Source organism: Saccostrea cucullata, unplaced genomic scaffold (assembly GCF_032062105.1).
Source record: "Saccostrea cucullata isolate Sc308-1 unplaced genomic scaffold, CSIRO_AGI_Scuc_v1 ctg894, whole genome shotgun sequence".
Taxonomy (NCBI): domain Eukaryota; kingdom Metazoa; phylum Mollusca; class Bivalvia; order Ostreida; family Ostreidae; genus Saccostrea; species Saccostrea cuccullata.
Window position 1 is genome coordinate 142,275 of NW_026921034.1, and position 21,949 is coordinate 164,223.

The 21,949-nt window shown below is 32.2% G+C and overlaps 1 protein-coding gene across 1 annotated transcript in view; it reads left to right on the forward strand.

The window, feature by feature from the left end:
- The first annotated feature begins 1,256 nt into the window (after positions 1 to 1,256).
- LOC134259035 (cyclin-dependent kinase 14-like) overlaps positions 1,257 to 21,949 on the forward strand; it is a 30,534-nt gene continuing 9,841 nt past the window's right edge. The window contains exons 1-7 of the mRNA XM_062741634.1: positions 1,257 to 1,459; positions 4,255 to 4,326; positions 10,652 to 10,692; positions 12,444 to 12,636; positions 17,561 to 17,724; positions 18,510 to 18,601; positions 21,213 to 21,292. Of these exons, the coding sequence (XP_062597618.1) occupies positions 1,411 to 1,459; positions 4,255 to 4,326; positions 10,652 to 10,692; positions 12,444 to 12,636; positions 17,561 to 17,724; positions 18,510 to 18,601; positions 21,213 to 21,292 (691 nt within the window). The 5' untranslated portion in view covers positions 1,257 to 1,410. The remainder of the gene's footprint in view (positions 1,460 to 4,254; positions 4,327 to 10,651; positions 10,693 to 12,443; positions 12,637 to 17,560; positions 17,725 to 18,509; positions 18,602 to 21,212; positions 21,293 to 21,949) is intronic.

A 21,949-nucleotide genomic window follows, 5' to 3' on the forward strand; every position in this document is an offset into this window, starting at 1 on the left:
GTCTTGTCCTTTCTAAGATTTTCAAAATCAGTTGAACATCAGAGATAACAATTAGACCATAATTTATACAAATTATCTATTTTTTCTATCGTTGGAAATAAAAGCTATGGATACATATACGATTTTGTCAACATCACACTAAGAGAGATAACTTAGATTGGTCTCCAAAGCAGGGGAGGGGGTAGAGAAAAATTATATATTAATCGATGGAATACTGCATGCATATTTTTAAATTAATTGATTAATCTAGTTATTTATTTATTCATCTATTCATTCATTCATTTACTACGTCTTGTTATTTGTATTTTATTTCGTAGTCTAGAAGGCTACGAAAGATAACCCTGATGTAATGTTACATGTATTGAATACACAATGATAAATACAAAAATCTCTCTTTAGTATTTGTAGGATAAATAGCTGTACTAATTTAATCTGTTTTTTAAAATCAAATGAGATATATTTATTTCTAAGTTCTTCATATCGAGGACATTTTAATACAAAATGGCCCTGTTTGACATACATAAAATTTTATTTTTATATCTGCACAATTGTGTACATTCTTTTGTGAACTTATATAAAAGTAATGGTAAATTAAAATTAAGATGTAAAATTTTATTTTTATATCTGCACAATTGTGTACATTCTTTTGTGAACTTATATGAAGTAATGGTAAATTAAAATTAAGATGTTTGATTTCTGCATTATGCATTTTTTTTTTTTTACATGAAATGCGGTATAATTATTAATTAAACATTGAATTTTTTACAATCCTTGAACTTTGGAAAATAACCTACAATCCTGCTAAATCGTCTTCTACACTATGAGAAAAAGGCCAATAAGTTTTCAACATTTACAACGGCAAAAAAAAAGAAAAAAAAAAAAAAAAAAGAAAAAAAAAAAGACAAATTCTAGCTTCGCATTTTTATTCAGTTCGTGAGCAAAAAGGCTTAAGATAACACATTGATAAATTCTGGGGAAAAAAAGAACATTTAATCCTATAATATTTTTTTAACCCATAGGCGTAATATACTTTTTATTCACTATGGGTAATAAAAATTATTACGGAATCAAGTACCTGTCGAATAATTAAGAGTTCTTTTTATTTTAGAAATTTACTTTTAACGTTTGATTCAGTTTTTTTTTTTTTTTTTTACCCTAAACGTGATTATAAACTTGGTCTTTGATACGAGAAGCCGCGCAGTTTGATCGATTTCTTTCTTCGCGGAATTTTTATTTCCATTCGGAACGCCTTCGGGTTTTTCAGATAGAAAATAGTAAAACCGAAACCGGAATGTCGATGGTCGGAAAATGTTCATAGAGATGGCTTGAGAGTTGTCCTTCGCAATAAACGAGTTAATTCACCGGTTTCTTTTCTGAAATGGAATTATAAGGAAGCAGAGAGCAACTATAATGGCTTCAGATAATCGTAACAACCAAGACAAAGTCAAATTACGAGAGGGTGAGTAAAATATTGCAATTTATTATTTTTCATATCGATCGATAGAAGAAAAATCTCCCTTTGTCTGGCTTTTGTATGACTCATCGGGGTATTTTCGTTTTGGACAAGACTTTTTTATCGGGGTTCAACAATAATTGATCCATAGGCCCTCTTGAATTTTTTGAACAAGGGATTTCAACTTTGGGTCCCCGATCCCGGGTAGAAGGTCATCGGACCGTGTCTATTTTGTCTGGACAGGAAGTAGAGCTCAGCTGTGTTGACAGTTATATTTTTATGGGTCGTGAAGTGCGGTGTCTCATAGGGTTTCATGTAGTGTATTTAGTGGGCGATTATTTTGTTTGCAAAACACAACTAACAGAGTGGTTCTACAAGCACAAAAATAACAACATGCTGTACCAAGTGACTTGTTCACTCTTGTGTAAGGAGATGCATGTTTTGATCACTACTTTGAAAGATATGAAATGCGTGTGTTGATAAGTTTAATTCCAAAATTACCAAATACAAACCTCATAGACTTTGTAAATAAATTGTTGAGTCCTTCAAAATGTAATGGATGCCCATAAACCAGGAAATGTCTTATGAATGAATAAATCCTGCTTATGACCACAATAAGGATGTTAATGGAATAATATAGAAGTGACAGGAAACCCAGACATGTAATATTCTACTAGTGCATGATTATAAATACTTAGTACATGTAGTAGTAATTGAACGTAAACACTTTAACAGCTGTTTGAATATCAATACTAGAGTGTCATCAATGATCAATTTGTATTGTCTGCATGAACTTTGTATGCAGACATGGAATTTCAACATAAAGGTACATTTAGTAAGGCACATGTCCTCACTTTTGTATATCAGTTGTAATATTTGAAATACAGTCAAATCAACCTCTTTTTATTCACCTTGAATTTGATGAAGTTAATCTCCTGTAATCAGTATTTATTAATTTGTTTTTTAAAAAATACCAAAAAAATGTGAAAATAAGAATGATGTGAGAAAAATTTGTATGTGTTGGATTGCAGACATCTTAGAATGCATGACCTTAGCTCAAAATCGCATGTAAACTGTACATATATACGTCAGTATAGATTAATTTCTGTCCATGCTTGAACATATGTTTAGTTAGAGAAGACCCTATGCACAACTCAGACTGCACAGAATACATTTCCATTGGAGCAATAATGCTCACACAATTGTGTTAGTGACTATGGTGACCCTATCAGATGTGTACAGTTATGTTATAAATTATATATTACAAATTTATCAATAATTTGGACTATCTATAGGTTAGGAGTGTTGTTGACATGCTCTGTATTTATATATTTGCATCACACCTAAATGTCATACAGTACATGATGTGTGCTGTATGATATTTGCATCAGGGTCAGAGACTCATATTATAAGTCGTAGAGTAATTAAAGTCAGAGAAATTTCATTGAGTTTATTGGTACTTGTGTTAGTTAGATTAAGACTAGAAGTCTACCTTTTTGCTAGCAGTACATGTACTTATAAATACATGTATCCACATTATTTATAAATATGCATGGCCTCGCACAATGACATGTATCAGTAATCCGCCTTTGCATATTTTATTGAGTAGAGCATATAGGAGCTTGAAAAATGTTTAGTGATGCATATTTAGAGGCTAGCAGGAGCTGTCACATCTGCATTTCTCAATTTTTGCTATTCATACTTAGGTTTACTTAGGAAAATGTACATGATGTACCTGATCTGGTTGTTTTCTGTACATATTTGAACATATCTATATTATATACCAGTACTATGTACATGTCTGCAGAATTGTGCTGAATGAATATATAAAGGAAGGCAATTAGGTAATAAACTTGTATTGAAAGAGGGATCAGAGAAGGTCTTATCAACAGGAAAATTTCCTCAGAGACCTAAATGAGAAAAAAAACCTTATTATGCTGAAGCACTCATTCAAAAAGCTTAGATGTCAAATTTGACCCATTGATAATGAATTATACTGTACAGATCACTCAGTATTGCAGACCAGTGACACGCAGTCCAGGCTTTCACAGACTATTTCATCCACCATTTGTTCTTAATAGAAATTTATGACAGTTTATCTTCTGATAAAATCAATATTCTTTTCAAGTGAATATGGCAAGGCAAAAGTACATTTACAACTATACAAGTGTAAAAGCCTAATGGCTTGGGATGTCTGTAGAATATATCATAGATGTGTGATCTACCATAAATCTTTCACAGTTAAGAAGGTGTTGTTTACCACAGATAATAAAATTAGTATATAGCAACTATATGTCTGTATAGTTCTATATGTCTTATACTAGGATACAGGAAAGAACTTCAGCTAGCATTCTGGTAATACCGGTAAATATGATTTTTCAGCTAGGTTATATTTTTTTAATTTTTTAATAAACAGCAACAATTATTTTTCCCAAATTGATTCCTCAGACTGAAAAAAATACATACCAGGGTAATTATATTCTTGGACCATTTATCACTGTATGACTGAGAAATGCATCTTGTACATTGTAGTATACACTGATGAAGTCGCTACATAACGTTTCTGTATGTACTGCATAAATAAGTTATTGTTATGATCTGTACATTGTATTAAAAATGTTATATTTGGCAATCAATATTTCTTGCTTTTATAGAAGTTTGCATGCATATTTTCTGCATGTTATGCTTGCATAGCTTTTGGCTGCCATTTTTACTGAGATGTGATTTTAAGCTTTCCTTCTAACTATCTTAAAAATACTCTGAGTGAATAAAACTTAAGATTCTGAATCTTTCTTTTTCAGGAAAGGAGAAACGACAAATTAGTAAGCTGAAGAAGTTAAAGAGGAGAATTTCTGCCAGCTTTGGTCGACTATGTAAGTGCACAGTTGTCATTTACTACAAAGGAATTTGTCCACATTCATTTTCATAAAGCATCTAATCTGCTAATGCATTGAGATCGGCAAAATACATTTGAGAGTTGTAAGTCTCAGGGGATTAAAGTAGAGAAAAAGCAATTAAAATGGCTACCCTTTAGTTTAGATTTATGCATACCCCATATACATTAAATGAAACAGTCAAAATGTCCCATCTGAAATAGCTTTGAAATTTCTTACACCAAGTACCAGTACATGTACTTGTTTTGTACCTCAATAACAGTACTTGCATTTGTTTCACTTAATTACCAAATATCTTATTTACTAGTAATTCCCTAAGAAAGGTGTCCTGAAAATTTGAGGATTTAGAGTATTTTATCATGACTTTCATACTAGATAGTAAGTTAAACTGAATCTTAGAGAAATGAAAACATCGAGAGTTTCATATGTACACTAGTTGTTTCACTTAATGCCTTCTGCTGTTGATAAACATTCATATGAACCACTAAACATTTATATCTACCATTAAATTCAGCTGCCAAAATATCTTGTTTACTTCTACTAAACGTAAATTATAAATTGACGTAAAAAATTGGATGCTGCAGCTGTTTTAATGGGATTCAGTGGTCCATTTATATTGACATTTTAAAGTTGAATCCATATAAATTAATGAAGAAAGTCGGGCTTTAATAGTAGTCAATTTTATCTTTAAACTGTTTCGGAAATGAAACGGCTTGTAAATCATAATTCATTACTACAAGAACATGCACATGAAGATTATATAAGGCACTTGAGTCTGACACTTAAAACTTTGAGGGAGCTAGACTGCATGTTTTAGAAATAAAGAGCTTCCAAATGGTTTTCATCCCAGCAAGAGTTGCTGCAATTTCAAGCATGTTGTAAAAGTCTTAGCATTAGGAATAATTTGCTAAGCATTTGAAATAATTCAAATATTGAAGTGAAATATTTCAGATATTGTTTGATTCTTGATAGACCAGTATATGATTTAGAGTAACTCAAAGTGGATAGGAATCAAATACACGTGTACCTTCAGACTTCAGTTCGACAAGTTGATAGTTCAAAGTCAAGGAAGAACTTTTGATTTGATTATAAACATTTAATGAGTGATGATGATGCTGTAAGACATGCTAAACACAGCATGCCTGTAACCTGGTTATCTGTAGACATGTACATGGTGCATGTTTGTTCCTCTCAGCTGTTTCCTAAGCTGGTCTAGTTAGTATTTCCAAGAAACACAAATAACATATTAATTCTGGATCATCTGTTATTTTCTTGGAGCTAATAGAATGATGCCAGCTAGAAAACAAAACAAATATTTTTCAGCTTCAACATGTATATATACATGTGCATGCAGACATTCATGTAACCCAAAAAATTGTAGACCTGAAAGAATTTTATATTTTTTGTTTTTTATTTGTTTGCTTATTTGTTTTTTTGTTTTGTTTATTTTGGATGTGTATAACAATAGAATCCAAAGCTTTTGGCAAATATGTACATTTATTATCTTGGAAAAGGGAATTCTGTATGTCTTGTTCAGGAAAATTTTAAGATAAGTCATTGTATAATTGCAGTGGACAATTTCAGATACACATATCGCCAAAAAAATAGTTGCATGTACTTGACATGACGTATTACAATTTATTAGCTAACAGAAGCAGTGCAGGTTTCCAATAAGTACATGAGTTGCAGCATTGTGACACACACTTTGCCTCATTGCAAAAGGAATTCCATGACTACACTATGACCTGAATGATATTATTATTGTTCAGTGTGCCAAAAACACACATGGTTCTTGTAGAACCACTGAAATTGGGATTTATAAGAAAAGTCAGAGTGCATGTTTGTATAACTTGTGTTAGCAGCTGTTTTTGTTTGATAACCAAAGCATATTTCTCGTAATAAAAAAATCAAGACATGTGTGTCATATAAGCAGAAGTAATAGTGTTCAGTTAGGCATTTTTCTTATATGTGAGTAGTTTTTTGCCAGCAACTGCTGAGATTGAACATGTTAGTCAGAATGACATGTAAAATATGACCAATTTCTACCACTTGCGCATAAAAAGGAGGAATTGTACATAAAGTGAAATTGCTATTGGGAATGGTTGCATTATATTATACAGGCAGAGGAGAAAAGAATAAAAATATCATCTGCTTGATTGATTAAGTCAGTCATAATTTGCCAGATAAGAAATTTTCTAAATTTCCATGTAATGAAAAAGTTCAGAAGTTCTTCTTTGCATGGTTTTTGATTTTATCAAAAGTGAATAAAAACATTGGACAGTTTTGTTTCAAGAAAAGACTCATTCTTAACAGCTGGTATAGAAAGTACATGTAAAAGAAGTAAAGGAATTAAAGGCATCTATAGCAGTCAGTATATAGTTGAAACCACCATTATCATATTTTGGTCAAGTACATTCATTGCATATGAATAATGATTAATGATCAGAATTGGAAGGAAGCCATACAAATACAAATCTTCTGAATTTTTGGTCCAAAACAAGACTAGGAGGTTAGAAATTCATGAAATTGTGATTACTGTTTGTTTCAGTAATGAATGTATCAGCCGTAACCTTATTTCCTAAAGCCTCACTTCCAATCTAAGAAAACAAGGTTGATTATGTATAAAGAACTGAAATAGAACAAGTTTTTGAATGACCTGAAAGTGAAAAAATTGGTTCATTTTTTTTCTCCTAATGTTGGCAACTCATCACCTCATTATAGAGAAAACTTTTTCATGTAAATTGTCTTATTTTTGGTTCCAACCATCAATTCAGTCAAGAAAATAAGTTTGAGTGGCATGTCTTTAGCAGATAAGGAATTTTCATTACAGTTGCTGAAAGCAGTTGGTTGCCCATTCTCCTTCAGAGAACCTTGGTTGGTATATTGATGTTCAAAGTGTCTTTTGTTGCAGTCCATCATTCAGTGAAATAAGATACAGACTGACAAGTTAAGATTCTGCTGGGCATTGATTTTTATGCAAGGCCAAAAATCCCTGCACATTATGTCTCGTCATTTTATAGTTTTTCAAACAAGGAAGTCGTTTGCTATATCACGGATTTCATAGACATCCAAATTACTTAAGGGAGAATTTAATCTCTATGCCATTTCGAATTTGCACTAATAGTGAAATCTGAGAAATTATGTTTATAGCAAAATATTACCAATATTGCAAGAAGCTCAACAGAGAAATATCTCTATATGATCTGACATTTTCATTTACTTGCTGTATATACACATGTATACCCATGCAAGATTGCTATATGCCTATAGGTTAAGTACATTGTACTTTTGGTCAAATACATTGCAGTGAAATGATTTTTTTCTGTAACTGGCCATATTGTTGCAACACATCATAGATGTTTTGCATACAACCTTGGTTTTGCATCTTCCAATTCGACTGTCAGTTGTTGATTGCCATCACTTGAGCAAGAAACTGAACTTCCACATGCATGTTATTATACTACATGTATAGCAACTTAATTTCTGCACTTTTGCCAATTTTATATTTATTGGAATCACATTTTTAGGAAAAAATTTCTAGCAATATGATTCTCTGGTATAATTGGTTAATTAATTCCGAAAGCATGATGAACTTACTGCAGAAATATATTTTTATTATCCAACATTTTTATGATTTTGCTTAGTGTCATATTATATTTGTAACATATATGAGAGGGCTCTTGAAAACTGTAGTTAAAATAGATATGTCAAAATATATCTCTTAAAGTTATAGAACAAAATTCAATTGCTAAATAACTAAATATTTTGTAGTGATCCAGGCATGATTTGAATGGCTTTATGACACTCAATCCCTTATTCTTGAAAATAGATGTATTTTAATGGGCTATTTTTTGTTTGGCCTAAAATATTATATGTGTGCAATCATAAAAGGTACATGTACATATTTTTAGAATGGCCTTAGCATCTTTAAAAACAAGATGTGCTTGTGAAACACTGATGTCTCCATATCCATCTGGCAGCTGACATGCCAAAAGTTAATGTTCAGACTTCCCAAATCATGGTCAAGAGATATAAAAATAATGGTTTCCAAAAAGAGTGTTGTCACAAGGAAAACACATGTGAAATAAGCAAGCCCTAGCACCAGTGTCAACTGTTCAAAAGTTGTGACCAAGGTTAAAGAAGTTAAGCTCAAATGTCAAGGTCAAAGAGTCGAAAAGCAATGGTGCCCAAGGGAAGGTTCAGTCACAAAGAATTTTGAATTTCATTCAAAAGGTACCTGGCTAAAGTTAAAGTATTTCAAAAATAGATTGAACTCCAAAGTCAAGACCAATAGTTAAAAAAATATTTAAACCCATGCAGGTTAATTTAAGATCTAATCACAGAAAATATACTTGAGAAGTCTGAAAGGCCTAGCATCAATTGTTCAAAAGTTATATTGGCCTAAATTAATGTTAGGTAAAATTTTGCAAAAGTGTGTCTAATTACAAGGTCAAGGTCAAAGGGGTAAAATATTTTGGTACGGGGCGTAGTACCCAGAGAAAGGTTGCAAGGAATGTACTTGTGGAATATGAAAGCCCTACCAATCAAAATATATGGGCAAGGTTAAAGATTTTGCAGACAGACTGGCTGATAAACATGCAGGGCAATATTACTTTATGCCCCAGAATCTTCCATTAATTATGGGGGCATAAAAATTATTCACATAAAAAATAAATTTTCTCTGTAAGTTGAATAAATTGCTACACTGTAGTCATAAACTCACAATATTAAACGTATTAGACCGAGTTTACACACACTGGAATGCTAAAATATTGCATCCTAGAAGCTGATAATAGTCTTCATAAATTTTCTTATTCCAACATTTCAAAAACTATTGATGTTCTAAGCTTTTGCTTGCCAGTCCATTTTTGTGTTTGGAACCAACAATTTATTAAAGGAACAGCAGAGAAGAAGGAGGGCCTCTATACATTAACTGGTAAATTAGTATAGAATAAATGTCTTCAGCAAGAAATCTATGACAGCTGCAGGGAGCTTTGTTTTTAGAAATGTTTTTGTAACATTTGGTTGCCACAGTACATATATGCAACAGAGAGGTTTGAATTGCTTACATTTTTTAAGGATTGTTAGCTGCTTGCAAAATTGTGAGAGTGGAGGTTATACATTAGTTATTGGAACTTTTATAATACAATACCTGTCTGCAATTTCATGTTAGTTTTATAAAACTGTCTAGACTGAAATTGTTTTATATGAATTCAAGGATCAAGTGATATTTTCCATTCACTTTAATGTAGTACATATGCAAAGAAACATGGCAAAACAGGGCCTGAATTGTATAATTACACAGATCATTAGATTCAGTGTTTTCATTCTTTTGGTTTCAACATTTACAAGGTCAAAAAGTTGACTTGCCAGGCTGGTTAAGGTATGCATATGACATCATCCTGTACTTTATGAAGGGTCATAATTAATTAAGGACAGTCACAATATTGATTGATCAGTTATGTACCTTCTTGAGCAGAAGAGCTTTATATATATTTTTTTATAAATCTGATAGTCTCTTGTCAACTGTACACAGCAGATGTGGATTTTTTAAATAGTCATATTGATTAATCTATTAAATAAATTTACTTAATGAAAGTTAATCTTGTGTAAATACCTTCTTTAATAAAGGTCAAGTATAGATTATGGAACACATGAAAGTTGTGCTATATGTTTTACAGAAATGTTTTACAAAAAAGACCGCAAGTCAAATATATTGTAGTTATAATCACTTTTAATCTCACACAGCATGGGTTTTTCACAACATGGGTAACTTGCACCAAATATGCATAGTGCAAATATGCTATAAATTATATAAGATTAAAAGAATAAGTATATGTTTTTGAAAGCTAGTGAACATTAAAGTGTTATACAATGTACATGTTAGAATGAAGAATAACCAAATTATGCTAGCTCTTACATCTCAAAATTATCTATATTGTCAACAGTTGTGAGTTTCTAAATTAGTCAGCATCTTTGCTTATCATTTTAAAGCAAATTATATTTACACTCTTGTAATTTTAATGACCTCCAACAATACATATATTGTTCAAAAAACTTGAGTAATCTTCAAGAAGAAGAGATATTTTTTCCCTCTGACAGCTGTCAAGGTAACTTTTAGAGCAGCCAAATCTGACATTTCCAATGGCTTTCTCTAGTCTCAAGAGGGCTGAGCCAGAATCGGGAGCCGTGAGTGTAAAGGGGAGCTGGAACTTGTTCTTCCTCATCTGGAAACTATAATAGAACTCTCAAAAAAAAAATTCACTGTTGATTTCACTGATTTTCCCTCTCTGTTGTTTTTCAGCTATTTCCAAAGAGGATACAATACACGAAAGTGATCAAGAGGTAAGTTGCTGCTTAAAGTTTCTTGTTATATTTAATTGTAAGTTCTTTTTAATTAAGTAGTTTTCTTTAAAAATGTAAAGAAATTCATGAAATGTATTAAAACCTGAAAAAAAAAGTTATTAACCGCCATCTGTAAGCAGAGTGCTTGACACAATTATCATGATTTTAAAAATTCCTGATATAATTTAATTTCATATTTTAATTAAGAATTCTTAAGTCTAAGCAGTTTCCCAATATATTTATACTGGAAAACTGCATTGCAATACATTATTTTTTGTTAACAAATTGCAATATGCTGAATTATTATATGATTGAATAATTTCCATCTCTCTGATTGGTTGAGATCCAACTATGTTAGAAAAATAATACGTTGTATTGACCTGCACGTGACATTCCAGGTCAATACAAGGATTTATTTCCTCTACATTGATTTAAAAATAGATTGGGGAATTCCAAATTGATACAAACTGTTTTGGAAAACTATTTAAACGACTATGATTTTTTTTTCATGTGAACAAAACATAAGCGAATATATATTTAAGGGTGAGAGGGTGGTAAGAGGGGATGCAGGGAACCCCCTCCAAGGCTCCAACACTTTTACTGAAAACATTTTTTTTTTACTTTTTGGCAGTCGATTTTCCCTGATGATGCTCCTTCCTTTCAAAATCTTTCCTATAAATTTTTTTTTCATGGCAACTAAAATTGATGAAAAAAAACATTTCAAATGATACGACTGGTAAGGTTTATTCACATTTTAATTCTGCTTCTCTCTTGTATTTGGCTAGGACTTAATTAAATTCAAACAAGTAATTAGCTTTATCATTTTATCAGTGAATCATATAATAAAACAATTATTGCTGTTTTTTCGGTCAATACAATGATTTAGCCATCTTCGAAGTACAATATTCACCTCGCCCTTCGGGCTCGGTGAATATTGTACTCCTCAGATGGCTAAATCATTGTATTGACCTCAAAAAACAGCAATAATTGTATAATATTGATATTATTCTTCAGCCCTATTTATTTTACATGGAAGTGAAAACCATGCATGATTTCTATAAGGAAGTTGTACAATTTATTGATGTATGATTGCCAGCAAGACTTAAAAGAAGGATGAATTGTTACAGACTTTATCTTTGATTGTATTTCTGCTCAATTAGCATTGTTGAATACATGTATGAGAATTTTTCTTCTTCTGCAAATGGACAAATAGTATACCATTCAGAGATAGTGATATAATTGCATCATTATTTTCCCATTTATTACTGGGGTACTTGTATGTCCATTATATTTTAGCACTAATTTGTCTGTATGTTAAGGTTTCATACTTAAATTAATGTTTCCAGCAATTTTAGGGTTAAAAATCCTCAGCCATAAATCATGGAAGCCATCACATTATTTCAAATTGGCAATACATGTTTTTTCACCATAGTGTTAGCCGATTTGCTTTAACTGGCGAGATGGATGGTGGCTGCCAATTAAGGAACTCCACTGGCTTCATACATCAATATCTTTTGAAATCCTGTCACAGAAATCATGGGCTACCAGAAACATTTCAGATATTCTATACATTTAATTCAATCAATTGGATACATAGCTCTCCTTCCTCCTATGATGGATCATTGGGTTCAAGGATCCGTCAATCTATTTATTGGCGGTGATATATGTAATTGAACCCACAACATTAGGCAAAAAACACTTTTATACAGGAAATTAATGGTTGTTCTCTGTTCTTTTTTATCTTTTATTAGTCTGATCCAGGATTTCAAGGAACAAACGGTTATTCAGTCTTTGAGAATTCCACATCCCCACCAAACCTAGCTCTACAGAGGTGCAGCTACAAAGATGACTACATGGGTCCTAACAGCATCACACACCCCGCCAACAGACACCCTGACGGATACCACACGCTAGGTCGGCCTGCGGTGGTTCCTCGTAGTTCCAGTAGGTCAATTATATAAAGTTTTCTAGAAATACAACAGCATTTTTAAAAATGAAAAGACTACAAACTAGCTTGCAAGGTTTTTTTTCCATTTTCTTCATGTAAGTAAGATAAAAGTATAGACATAATATGTGCCCTTGACCTTATATTGATGCAAGTAAAAGGTCATACAGAATGTTTCACTTTGGTTTGGTTGTACGAGGGGCATTTCAAAAGTCCTGAGAACTGTATAATAAAAAATTAACCGTTTTACGGAAATTATTGAGTTTGATATCATTGGAAAGATCAGAAAAATATACACATATTGTGACGTCATTTTATAATTTTTATGACGTAATAACTCCGAAAATGACGTCATACTTCCGCATGCTTACAATACTGTGCATAAAAATGACGTAACAAAAGACACAATTTCATCAATGTAAAATTTTAAAAATAACTTTTGCTCATTACTCTGGCGCAAGCTATCGGACGCAAATGTCAGTTGGTAGAATCTTTACATAGACTACAATCTATCATATGGTGGTCTATTTTGGAGATCTTCTTGTTCTGAAATGGTTTAAGCGATTGTCAAACATAGCATGTTTTTATCGAATCTTGCTAAAAATATTGCGTAAAACAGACCTAACTGTGAGAATAAGGCAAAGTTGGCAATCAAAGAAGAATAGACGATCATGTTACAAAATTTGATGGCATCAATTCGTCAGGTGTTTTAACCAGATTTGTGGGATTGTTGAAGGCTCAAGAGAAGTTAAGGTTAGTGTGCCCCAAATTTTCTCTTAAAATCCAAAATGGCGCGGGCGCAGGTCTAACTGCCCCACCGTACCTCTACATATTCGCAAAAATTAATTCATGGAAATTAGATAAGATTCTACATGTCTGTGTAACTTACAAACCTTTTTTGGAGTCAAAAGTTAAAACCAGTAGCGCGTTTTGGGGCGCCGAAGTTGAATTAATAAGAAAAACTACGCACAGAAACAAGTCAGGGGCAAGACTTTTGTACATTTTATTTGTAAACGGTAAGAGTACTGTAACTCAAAATATATTTGTTGAAAACTGCATTAATATAGTTCAGTTTTATGCTGAAAATGTTTTATTTCATACAATGGAGAACTATATAAAAGACCGAAAATCCTTTCGTATCATGTAAATTAAAATCTTGAATGAATGTCGATGATAGCAGAACCGGACAAAATCCATGCTAGTAAACAAACCAAACAATGAAATATAGAATTTTTGAGAAGCAGTACCTTAGTCCTACTCTACTTCTTTGCAAATAAAAATTTTCATTGAAATATTTTTTCAAATAAGCCTTTGGCAGCACTTTTAAAATCGTGCCATGTGGATAAAAACGCGAATTTTCAGTATGCTAAACATTCTATATTGTGACGTCATTTTCGGAGTTATTACGTCATAATAATTACAAAGTGACGTCACAATATGTGTATATTTTTCTGATCTTTCCAATGATATCAAACTCAATAATTTTGGTAAAAAGTTATTAAACAGTTCTCAGAACTTTTGAAATGCACCTCGTATGTTAATAGGTTAAGGCCTTTATTAATCCAATTAATACAGGAAAGCATGTATATAGTAGCTCAGGAAAAAAGTCAAAATGAACTGTCAGTTGATTTATTTTAATGATAAAATATTAACTTGCCACAACTATAATAATGGATATTCTCAGCCTATTTTGCTCTAATATGGTCCTCTAATGTTTTGCTGTTATATGCATACAGTCCTGATATTGACATATTGTTAGCATGAAAATAAAATTGATCTACAAAATCTATCACAAGCAAAGAAAAAAAGATAAGAACTAGGTGACGTAATGACAGTAAACTTTATGTCTTTGAGACATTGATTTATAAGACATCTTTAAGTTGGTCCTATTGTACAACAGAATAAGTTATAGTCGGTGATTCACTGTGACTTCATTATGAGGGATTTAGCTGGCAAAGAATGGAGAGCTCTGGTAAAAAAAGATTTAATTGGAGACTGCCTTAGATGATTCACTAATATACCTGTCTATAAGGATCCTTAGCTAGCTTTTATTATGTTAAGGTAACTTCTCAAATGGATGTTATTACATTCTCATGAAATAAGAATTTATGTTGCTCCCTGGGGTCCCATATTGGAACTTTGTAAGGTCATTGCCCACACATGAAGAGCACTTGAAGATTTTTACTGTCTGCAGTGTTAATTTTTCTAGTTCATTTTAAATAAGTATGCATAGGAAACTCCCAATTCCCTTGTCTGCCCTCTCCTTTAAAAATGTTTTCCCTATTCAGTGTTTTTGGGCATTTAGATAATTGCATTTTAAGCTTATTCAATATTGAAGAAACCCACACAATGTATATGAAGGCCTTTTTGTAACTCAGTTAATTATAGTTGAGACAGTATTGCCACAAAGTCAGCAGTTTCAGGGAAGTGATTATTATGTAATAGGCAGTGAACACCATCGCATGAATTTTTCATCTTCATTTGTGTTGTATGGCCTTTATGGCTGTATGATAATTATGATCCCAGGTCTCTGATCAGAGGGGGGTTAAGTCGACATAATTAGAGAGCCAGTCTCTCTCTGTATTTAAAGTAAGGCTGTGGGGGTATTGATGAAAGCTTAGTGCTCTAAGGAGGGTGAAATCAGAGGGATTATTACATATAAGTGGCTCTGTTACAATAACTGATACGAATTTGTGTCCCATTCTCAAATGTCTTACTACAGACTAGCAAGAGTTGTCCACCTTTCCAGTGATGGTCTTGCATGAAATTTCCATGCAAAAATTTACCATTAACATGGCAAAGTTGAAAAAATGCAATAAAAATGCAAATTTATTTAAGCTTATGATCAAGATAATTTTTGGTAATTCATAGTTAATTCAAATGTAAAGGAAATCCCTTATGGACTAGGTCAGAGAGAAAATCGTAATATCTAAAGATCCTCATGCCCCCCCCCCCCTTTTTTTTTATACTTGTACATATTACAAAAAATTAAAAGCCTTGAACTCAGCAGAAATGAACATTTTTTTTAAAACGTCTAAAGGATCAAGTCATCAGAGCCAAGGTTCAGAATTCTAACTATGCCGTTGGGACTTAGGACCTCATAGACTCAGTTTGACATTAGTGCTTTTGAAAGATATACACCAAATTTCAACAGTTGTTTTAACTATATAGTACCTTTGTGCACTGTATAAGCTGTTAAACAATCTGTACATTTCTTTGTTCCTTTTCTTACAAGTTATAACTGCAACTCAGCAAAACTCCAGATGTTGCATAGTAAATTTAGTGAATCATTGCATTTATGAAGTTTTTGCAAATTGTTTCCTGGGCAGAGTAAATGCATCTGTGAAAATGTGGAAACACAATTTGTCTGGAATTATCATCTGGATTTCATTATTATAAAACTTATCAGATTTTCATGCCGAGTGTATGAGAATATTTAATTTTTTGAGTGTAAATTAATGGAAATTGATTCAGACCATAATTTCTTAAGATATCGATTCGTAAAGCTCAATTAAGTATAATACCCTAGGAATGAGATAAATTCTTGTAAATTACATTTATTTTCCATTTTTCTTCTTAAATGTATTTTTTACTAATTATTAATTTCCAGCTCATACATAATCTTTTTATCATACAAAAATGAACGGCATGCATCTCTAAGACTTTGACACTTTCACTCTCGTTACGTAGTATGCATATCTTACAGGTTTTGTCATGCTTTGGTGCTGAATATATATATTTTTCATTTTCTGGCTCCAGAGGAGAGAAAATTATTGAATAATTGATGGCTGGTGTTAGAAAGGGTGCAGGAGAAATAAGGGATCACACGTACATCTCCCTCGACTTGTTTCTGCATGCACACTTAAATGTCGCCATTGATTCATCATACTCCGCAAATAAAGAATCATAACTGAAGTTAACATTGGCTCAAGTCATTATTTCTTAGAAACTGCTGGTTTTGTGGCTATTTTAAAAGGTTTTATTCTAAATTATGTCTGATTTTTCCTCATAATGTGTGTGTATAGGATATTTAGGGGGTTGCAAGAATTACCTAATGAAATGATGGTGTGATAATTTAGCATAAAAATGAACAACTCAGGGTTATATTACTACATGTATTTGAACAAAATAGAAAATGTGTGGAACAATAAATTCTGTTTTTTGTAGCAATTGTGAATGTAGCTTTCAAAATGTCATTTAACTTAAAATTCTATTTCAGACAACATCAATGTAAATTATATCAAAATTACAGTACAAGTATTTATTATGATTCATTTTGAACTAGATTCCTGACCAGCTATATACATGTAGATTCATGGGGTATTTCAGAAACTGACATTTCTCTGCCAATCTAACAAAATGCTAATGCTTCCACAGATGAAAATGTATTGAAGTAAAGCTACTTATAAATCCGTAAGATGTTGTGACAAGAAGGTGTCTTAAGCTGCACCTCTTATTGTATTGGAGGGTGTGTTATTTCAAAAACTTAATTCTCTATTTAACAGTGTGCATGGCTTGTGTCCGAGAATTGTTCAGAATGCACTTTTAATGATAGGAATTTAAAGTTCGGCTCATATATTGATTACTAAACATGTATTCAAAGTTCAAAGGAACACTTTTGTCAACAACGCTAAGGCATCTCAGACAAGATATTATGTATAAATGTATAGGAAAACCACAACTACGATTTCTCTGTCAAGTAACACAGATTATACACAACAGTCTAAATCAATGATCTGGGAGAGTTATATATGTACTAGGTTATGTAGGGTCCATTTATTGACATTTCTGAGGTTTAATTGTAACCTTTGACAAGAATATCCCAGCAGCCCCGGCCAGTTACTAATAGATCTTTGTTATAGAAGTACTGGCTTCAATCAAAGGATTGTTCTTAGTGAATATGGCAAATCAATTTTTTTGTAGGCAAGAAGCATGCCCCAGTAAAGCGACACCATTCCGCGGGGGACATGCTCGATGGATTAGAGATTGAATCAGGAGTAGACGGACACAGCAAGCACGAGCGGCCCCGATCCGAGGGCCACAAATACATGAACCAGTTCTCACCCAAGAGGACCTCTAGTTATGGGGTAAGTTTGTATCATGTCTTACTCAAGAGGACCTCTAGTTAATGGGTAAGTTTGTATCATGTCTTACTCAAGAGGACCTCTAGTTATGGGGTAAGTTTGTATCATGTCTTACTCAAGAGGACCTCTAGTTATGGGGTAAGTTTGTATCAGTTCTCACGCAAGAGGACCTCTAGTTATGTAGTAAGTTTGAACAAGTTCTCACTTAGAAGAAGCTCTAGCTATGAGGTAAGTTTGAACTAGTTTTTACCCAAGAAAACCTCTAGTTATTGGGGAAACTTTGATAATTTTAGAAGCTTCATGGAATACCTGGTAATGAAAATGAAGGTTTTGTTCTGTTAGGATTATGAGTTTTGAGTGAAATAGGTAGATGAAAGGAAGACGATATCAGTACAGGGCCTACTTAGTTGGCTTGGACTAAATTTCAGCTGTTTTTGGATAAGTACTATCAAGGTACGTACTACATGTACTGAAAAGTGCAAGTACAGTAAAACCTTGTTATCTCACTTATTAGAGAACATCTGACAATTATCAGAGATATCAAGTGTAAAATACTGAGAGAATAAGTGTTTAGGACTTCTAATTCACTTCGACGTATCCTTGGTATTTGAGATCTGCATACTGAAGCTCAAAGGTTAGAAATGAGAGAGTTTTAAATAGCTGTATATTTTTTACTCCTTTGATATTTTATTTGCATTTTATAAAAATCAAGAATTGCTAACTAGAATTTATTTAATAGATTATTAAGATAAGTTGAGATATTCAAATGTATGGCATTCTTTAAACAGGGTAACTCTCCCTTTGGAAGAGCAGATTCCTACCAGAAGCTAGAACAGCTGGGGGAAGGATCTTATGCAACAGTATTCAAAGGATTTAGTTCGTAAGTTAATAATACAGATTTAAATGTTATATGTCTTATTTTCTTACCCAATAACCTACAGTAGAACTCGGTTAAAGCAAAGTCACTTGGACCTATGAAATTTCTTCGCTATATCCGTAATTGGTTATATCTGCGTATAAGGAATTTGTTAAATTTATATAGCTGCATCCAAGATAACTTCTCTTTATCTGTGAATTTGCAATATCTGTGTTCTTTTTAATCAAATTTTACTGTAATATATACCTATAACAAACTATCAAAAAATAAGTGCTTACTTTTGGGTGTTTCAAAAGCTATTGATAGAACCAATAACAATTAACCATTATTTAAAAAAATTTGATATTTATAGATTTGGTTTAAAATTTTCTTCGATCCATCACAAATGTTTTAGATTCTAACAAGATGTGGAAAATTATCCCGTCTAGAGACTTGCATCATACAGCTGTTTAATGTCATTGATTATATCATTACATGTAACAGTATATTATATAGATGAAAACGATCTAAAAAGTTCATGGACACATGCCATTTTTGGTAAAAATTAATGAGACTGTTAAGTATGTGCCATAATATTTAAACATAGACCATGATTGAGTAAATGTATTAAAATTAGAGCAATGCTCCATAAATTATAATGAGCACAAATGTAATGAGCATTTATTTTTTGTATGTACAATATGCATGACCCAGTCTAACATAAAGCCAAATTCATAAGTTCATAATTCACAAAGCAGTGGCTTTCCACTTGTAAGGTTTACATTGAGGATACTATTAAGTATGGTCAATTTTATATTAATTTTTATATTAAGAAAATAATGAGTTAATATGTACATGATGTAAAAATCATAGCAATGCACAATATTTTGCTAATGTTATCAGCATGAATACTTCGAATATACAAGACACACAGCAAAATTGATAATAACGTCATGCATACAGGAATTTTATATTTTCATTACATAACATTGTAATCTTCCAAGTATCCTGGCAGTACTGAATTAGAATATACACCACCTGAAAACGGTTTGTGCCATTATTAAAAAATATTTCCTGCTAATTCAATTAATATTAATTAGTACTTTAACAGATTACCATCAGACAAATTAACACACATTTTCCTTACACACTCTGGACCATTCAGAGCATGTCACTTTTTCACACATTTTAAGATGATGCACGTTTCTCATGCATTTTCTTGATATTCCCTCTAAAAAATCCAATAGTAACATAATATACATTTATTGCATGATAGTGAGGGAAATATGAAGACTTATTCAGCCAAGAAAAATCATATTCCCCGAGGGCTTTGCCCGAGGGGAATATGATATTTCTTGGCTGAATAAGTCTTCATGTTTCCCGAACATTCATGCAATGAATTGTTTATTATACCGAAACAAGCAAAACCTTTGAAATAAACATAAACTTTTAAATTCGGCACCTCTCTCAAATTCATTTTCATTTTTTTTGTAAAGTTTTTATAAAACACATTGTTCTACACATTATCATCAGTTTTATGACGTAAACCAGGCTATTGTGACGTCTACTTCTCTCGGGAGTTTTTGTTCAACGAACAAGAACTATATCAAGGGAAAATACACTAGGTGTTCCGAAGAGGTGGAATATGATGAAAAGCGTGCCGATGGTCGGGAAATATGAAGTTTTACGGCCCGATCACATGATAACTTAGAACCATTCAGATAACGCGTTGTTTAGAATATTTATAATGAGGTATAATAAGACATTTTAGGCACTTAACATTTAAGTTTTATTTAGATTTGAATTGCTGTTTAAAAAATTCTGTCATTTAATGGATCCAAAAACTTTATTTCAAAGTACAGTATACAACATTTTAAGCCTGGGTCTCACACACATTCTGTGACTCTATGAGCTAGGGCCATTTTTATATAGAAAATTAGTTCAGCAATCAAACATACCCGTAGTTTTATGTTGATTGAATAAAAAACATCTCACAAAACTGATATGTTCTAAATTTGCAGTGCATCAATAAATTGTCAACACATATGCAATCTATTTCTTCCTTTGAACTTCTATTTTTATTCCTCTTCTCACAAGAAAATAACACCTCTATGATAGAAACATAATTGATATAATATTCCACTGTTACCTTTGTAAACCACATGTAATTGTCATATTACACATAGGAAATTGCAATCTTCGAGACAATATTTTCTTTGAATTTAGCAAGCAATAGAGGTAAAGTGGTTGCCATAGTTTCTTACTAGGAATAATGATCTTTGACTTAGTGGAAGTTAGGGTATAAATTGACAAATGGTGGAGGAAACTCATTTCTGTGACTGAGTCCTCAACAGTAACACTATACAAATAGTTATTGATTCAGAAACTTAATTTGTTCTTGATATAAGAAACCTATTGCAGTGTTTCTTGGCTAATGGGATTCTTTCAAGTATGTACATTATTCTAAACCAAAGTAGAACAAACATAATTAGTATCTGAGATTGTGATATTTTGTTTTCTTCATATATCAGTGTTTGAGGATCCTGAAATCTTGAGAGAAGTAAAGGTTATGATGTAGGGTTCTTTTTTTAAAATCATTGTTGTTTTTTTTCTAGTAAAGTCTTTTAAATTTCAGATTAACCAATCAAGTGATAGCATTGAAGGAAATCCGCCTACAGCAGGAGGAGGGGGCTCCATTCACTGCAATACGAGAAGGTACTAAATATTGAACTGTTCATAATAAGGTGCAATACGAAAAGGTACTAAATATTGAACTGTTCATAATAAGGTGCAATACGAGAAGGTACCAATTATTGTACTGTTATATGAGGTGCAATATGAGAAGGTACCAAATGTTGCACAGTTATATGAGGAGCATATGAGAAGGTACCAAATGTTTCACAGTTATATGAGGTGCATATGAGAAGGTACCAAATATTGCACAGTTATAGGAGGTACATATACATTTATATGAGGTGCATATGAGAAGGTACCAAATATTGCAGTTATTTGAGGTGCATATGAACAGGTATCAAATATTGCACAGTTATATGAGGTGCATATGACAAGTTATCATATATTGCACAGTTATATGAGGTGCATATGAGAAGGTACCAAATATTGCACTGTTATATGAGGTGCATATTAGAAGGTACCACATATTGAATATGTATGTTGTTTAAATGAGCTCCATTGAGAAGAAATAAAAGCTTGTAGAGTTCCATAAGGCCCCTTTAAGGAGGTTTTAAATCTTGTGTTTTCTTATAAGTTCTATTTGAGAAGGTATATAAAGTAGGTATCAAGTTATTTTATGTTATGAAAGGTAAATTTGAATTCATCATCTAGCATGTTGTATTATTTTTGTCTTTGTTT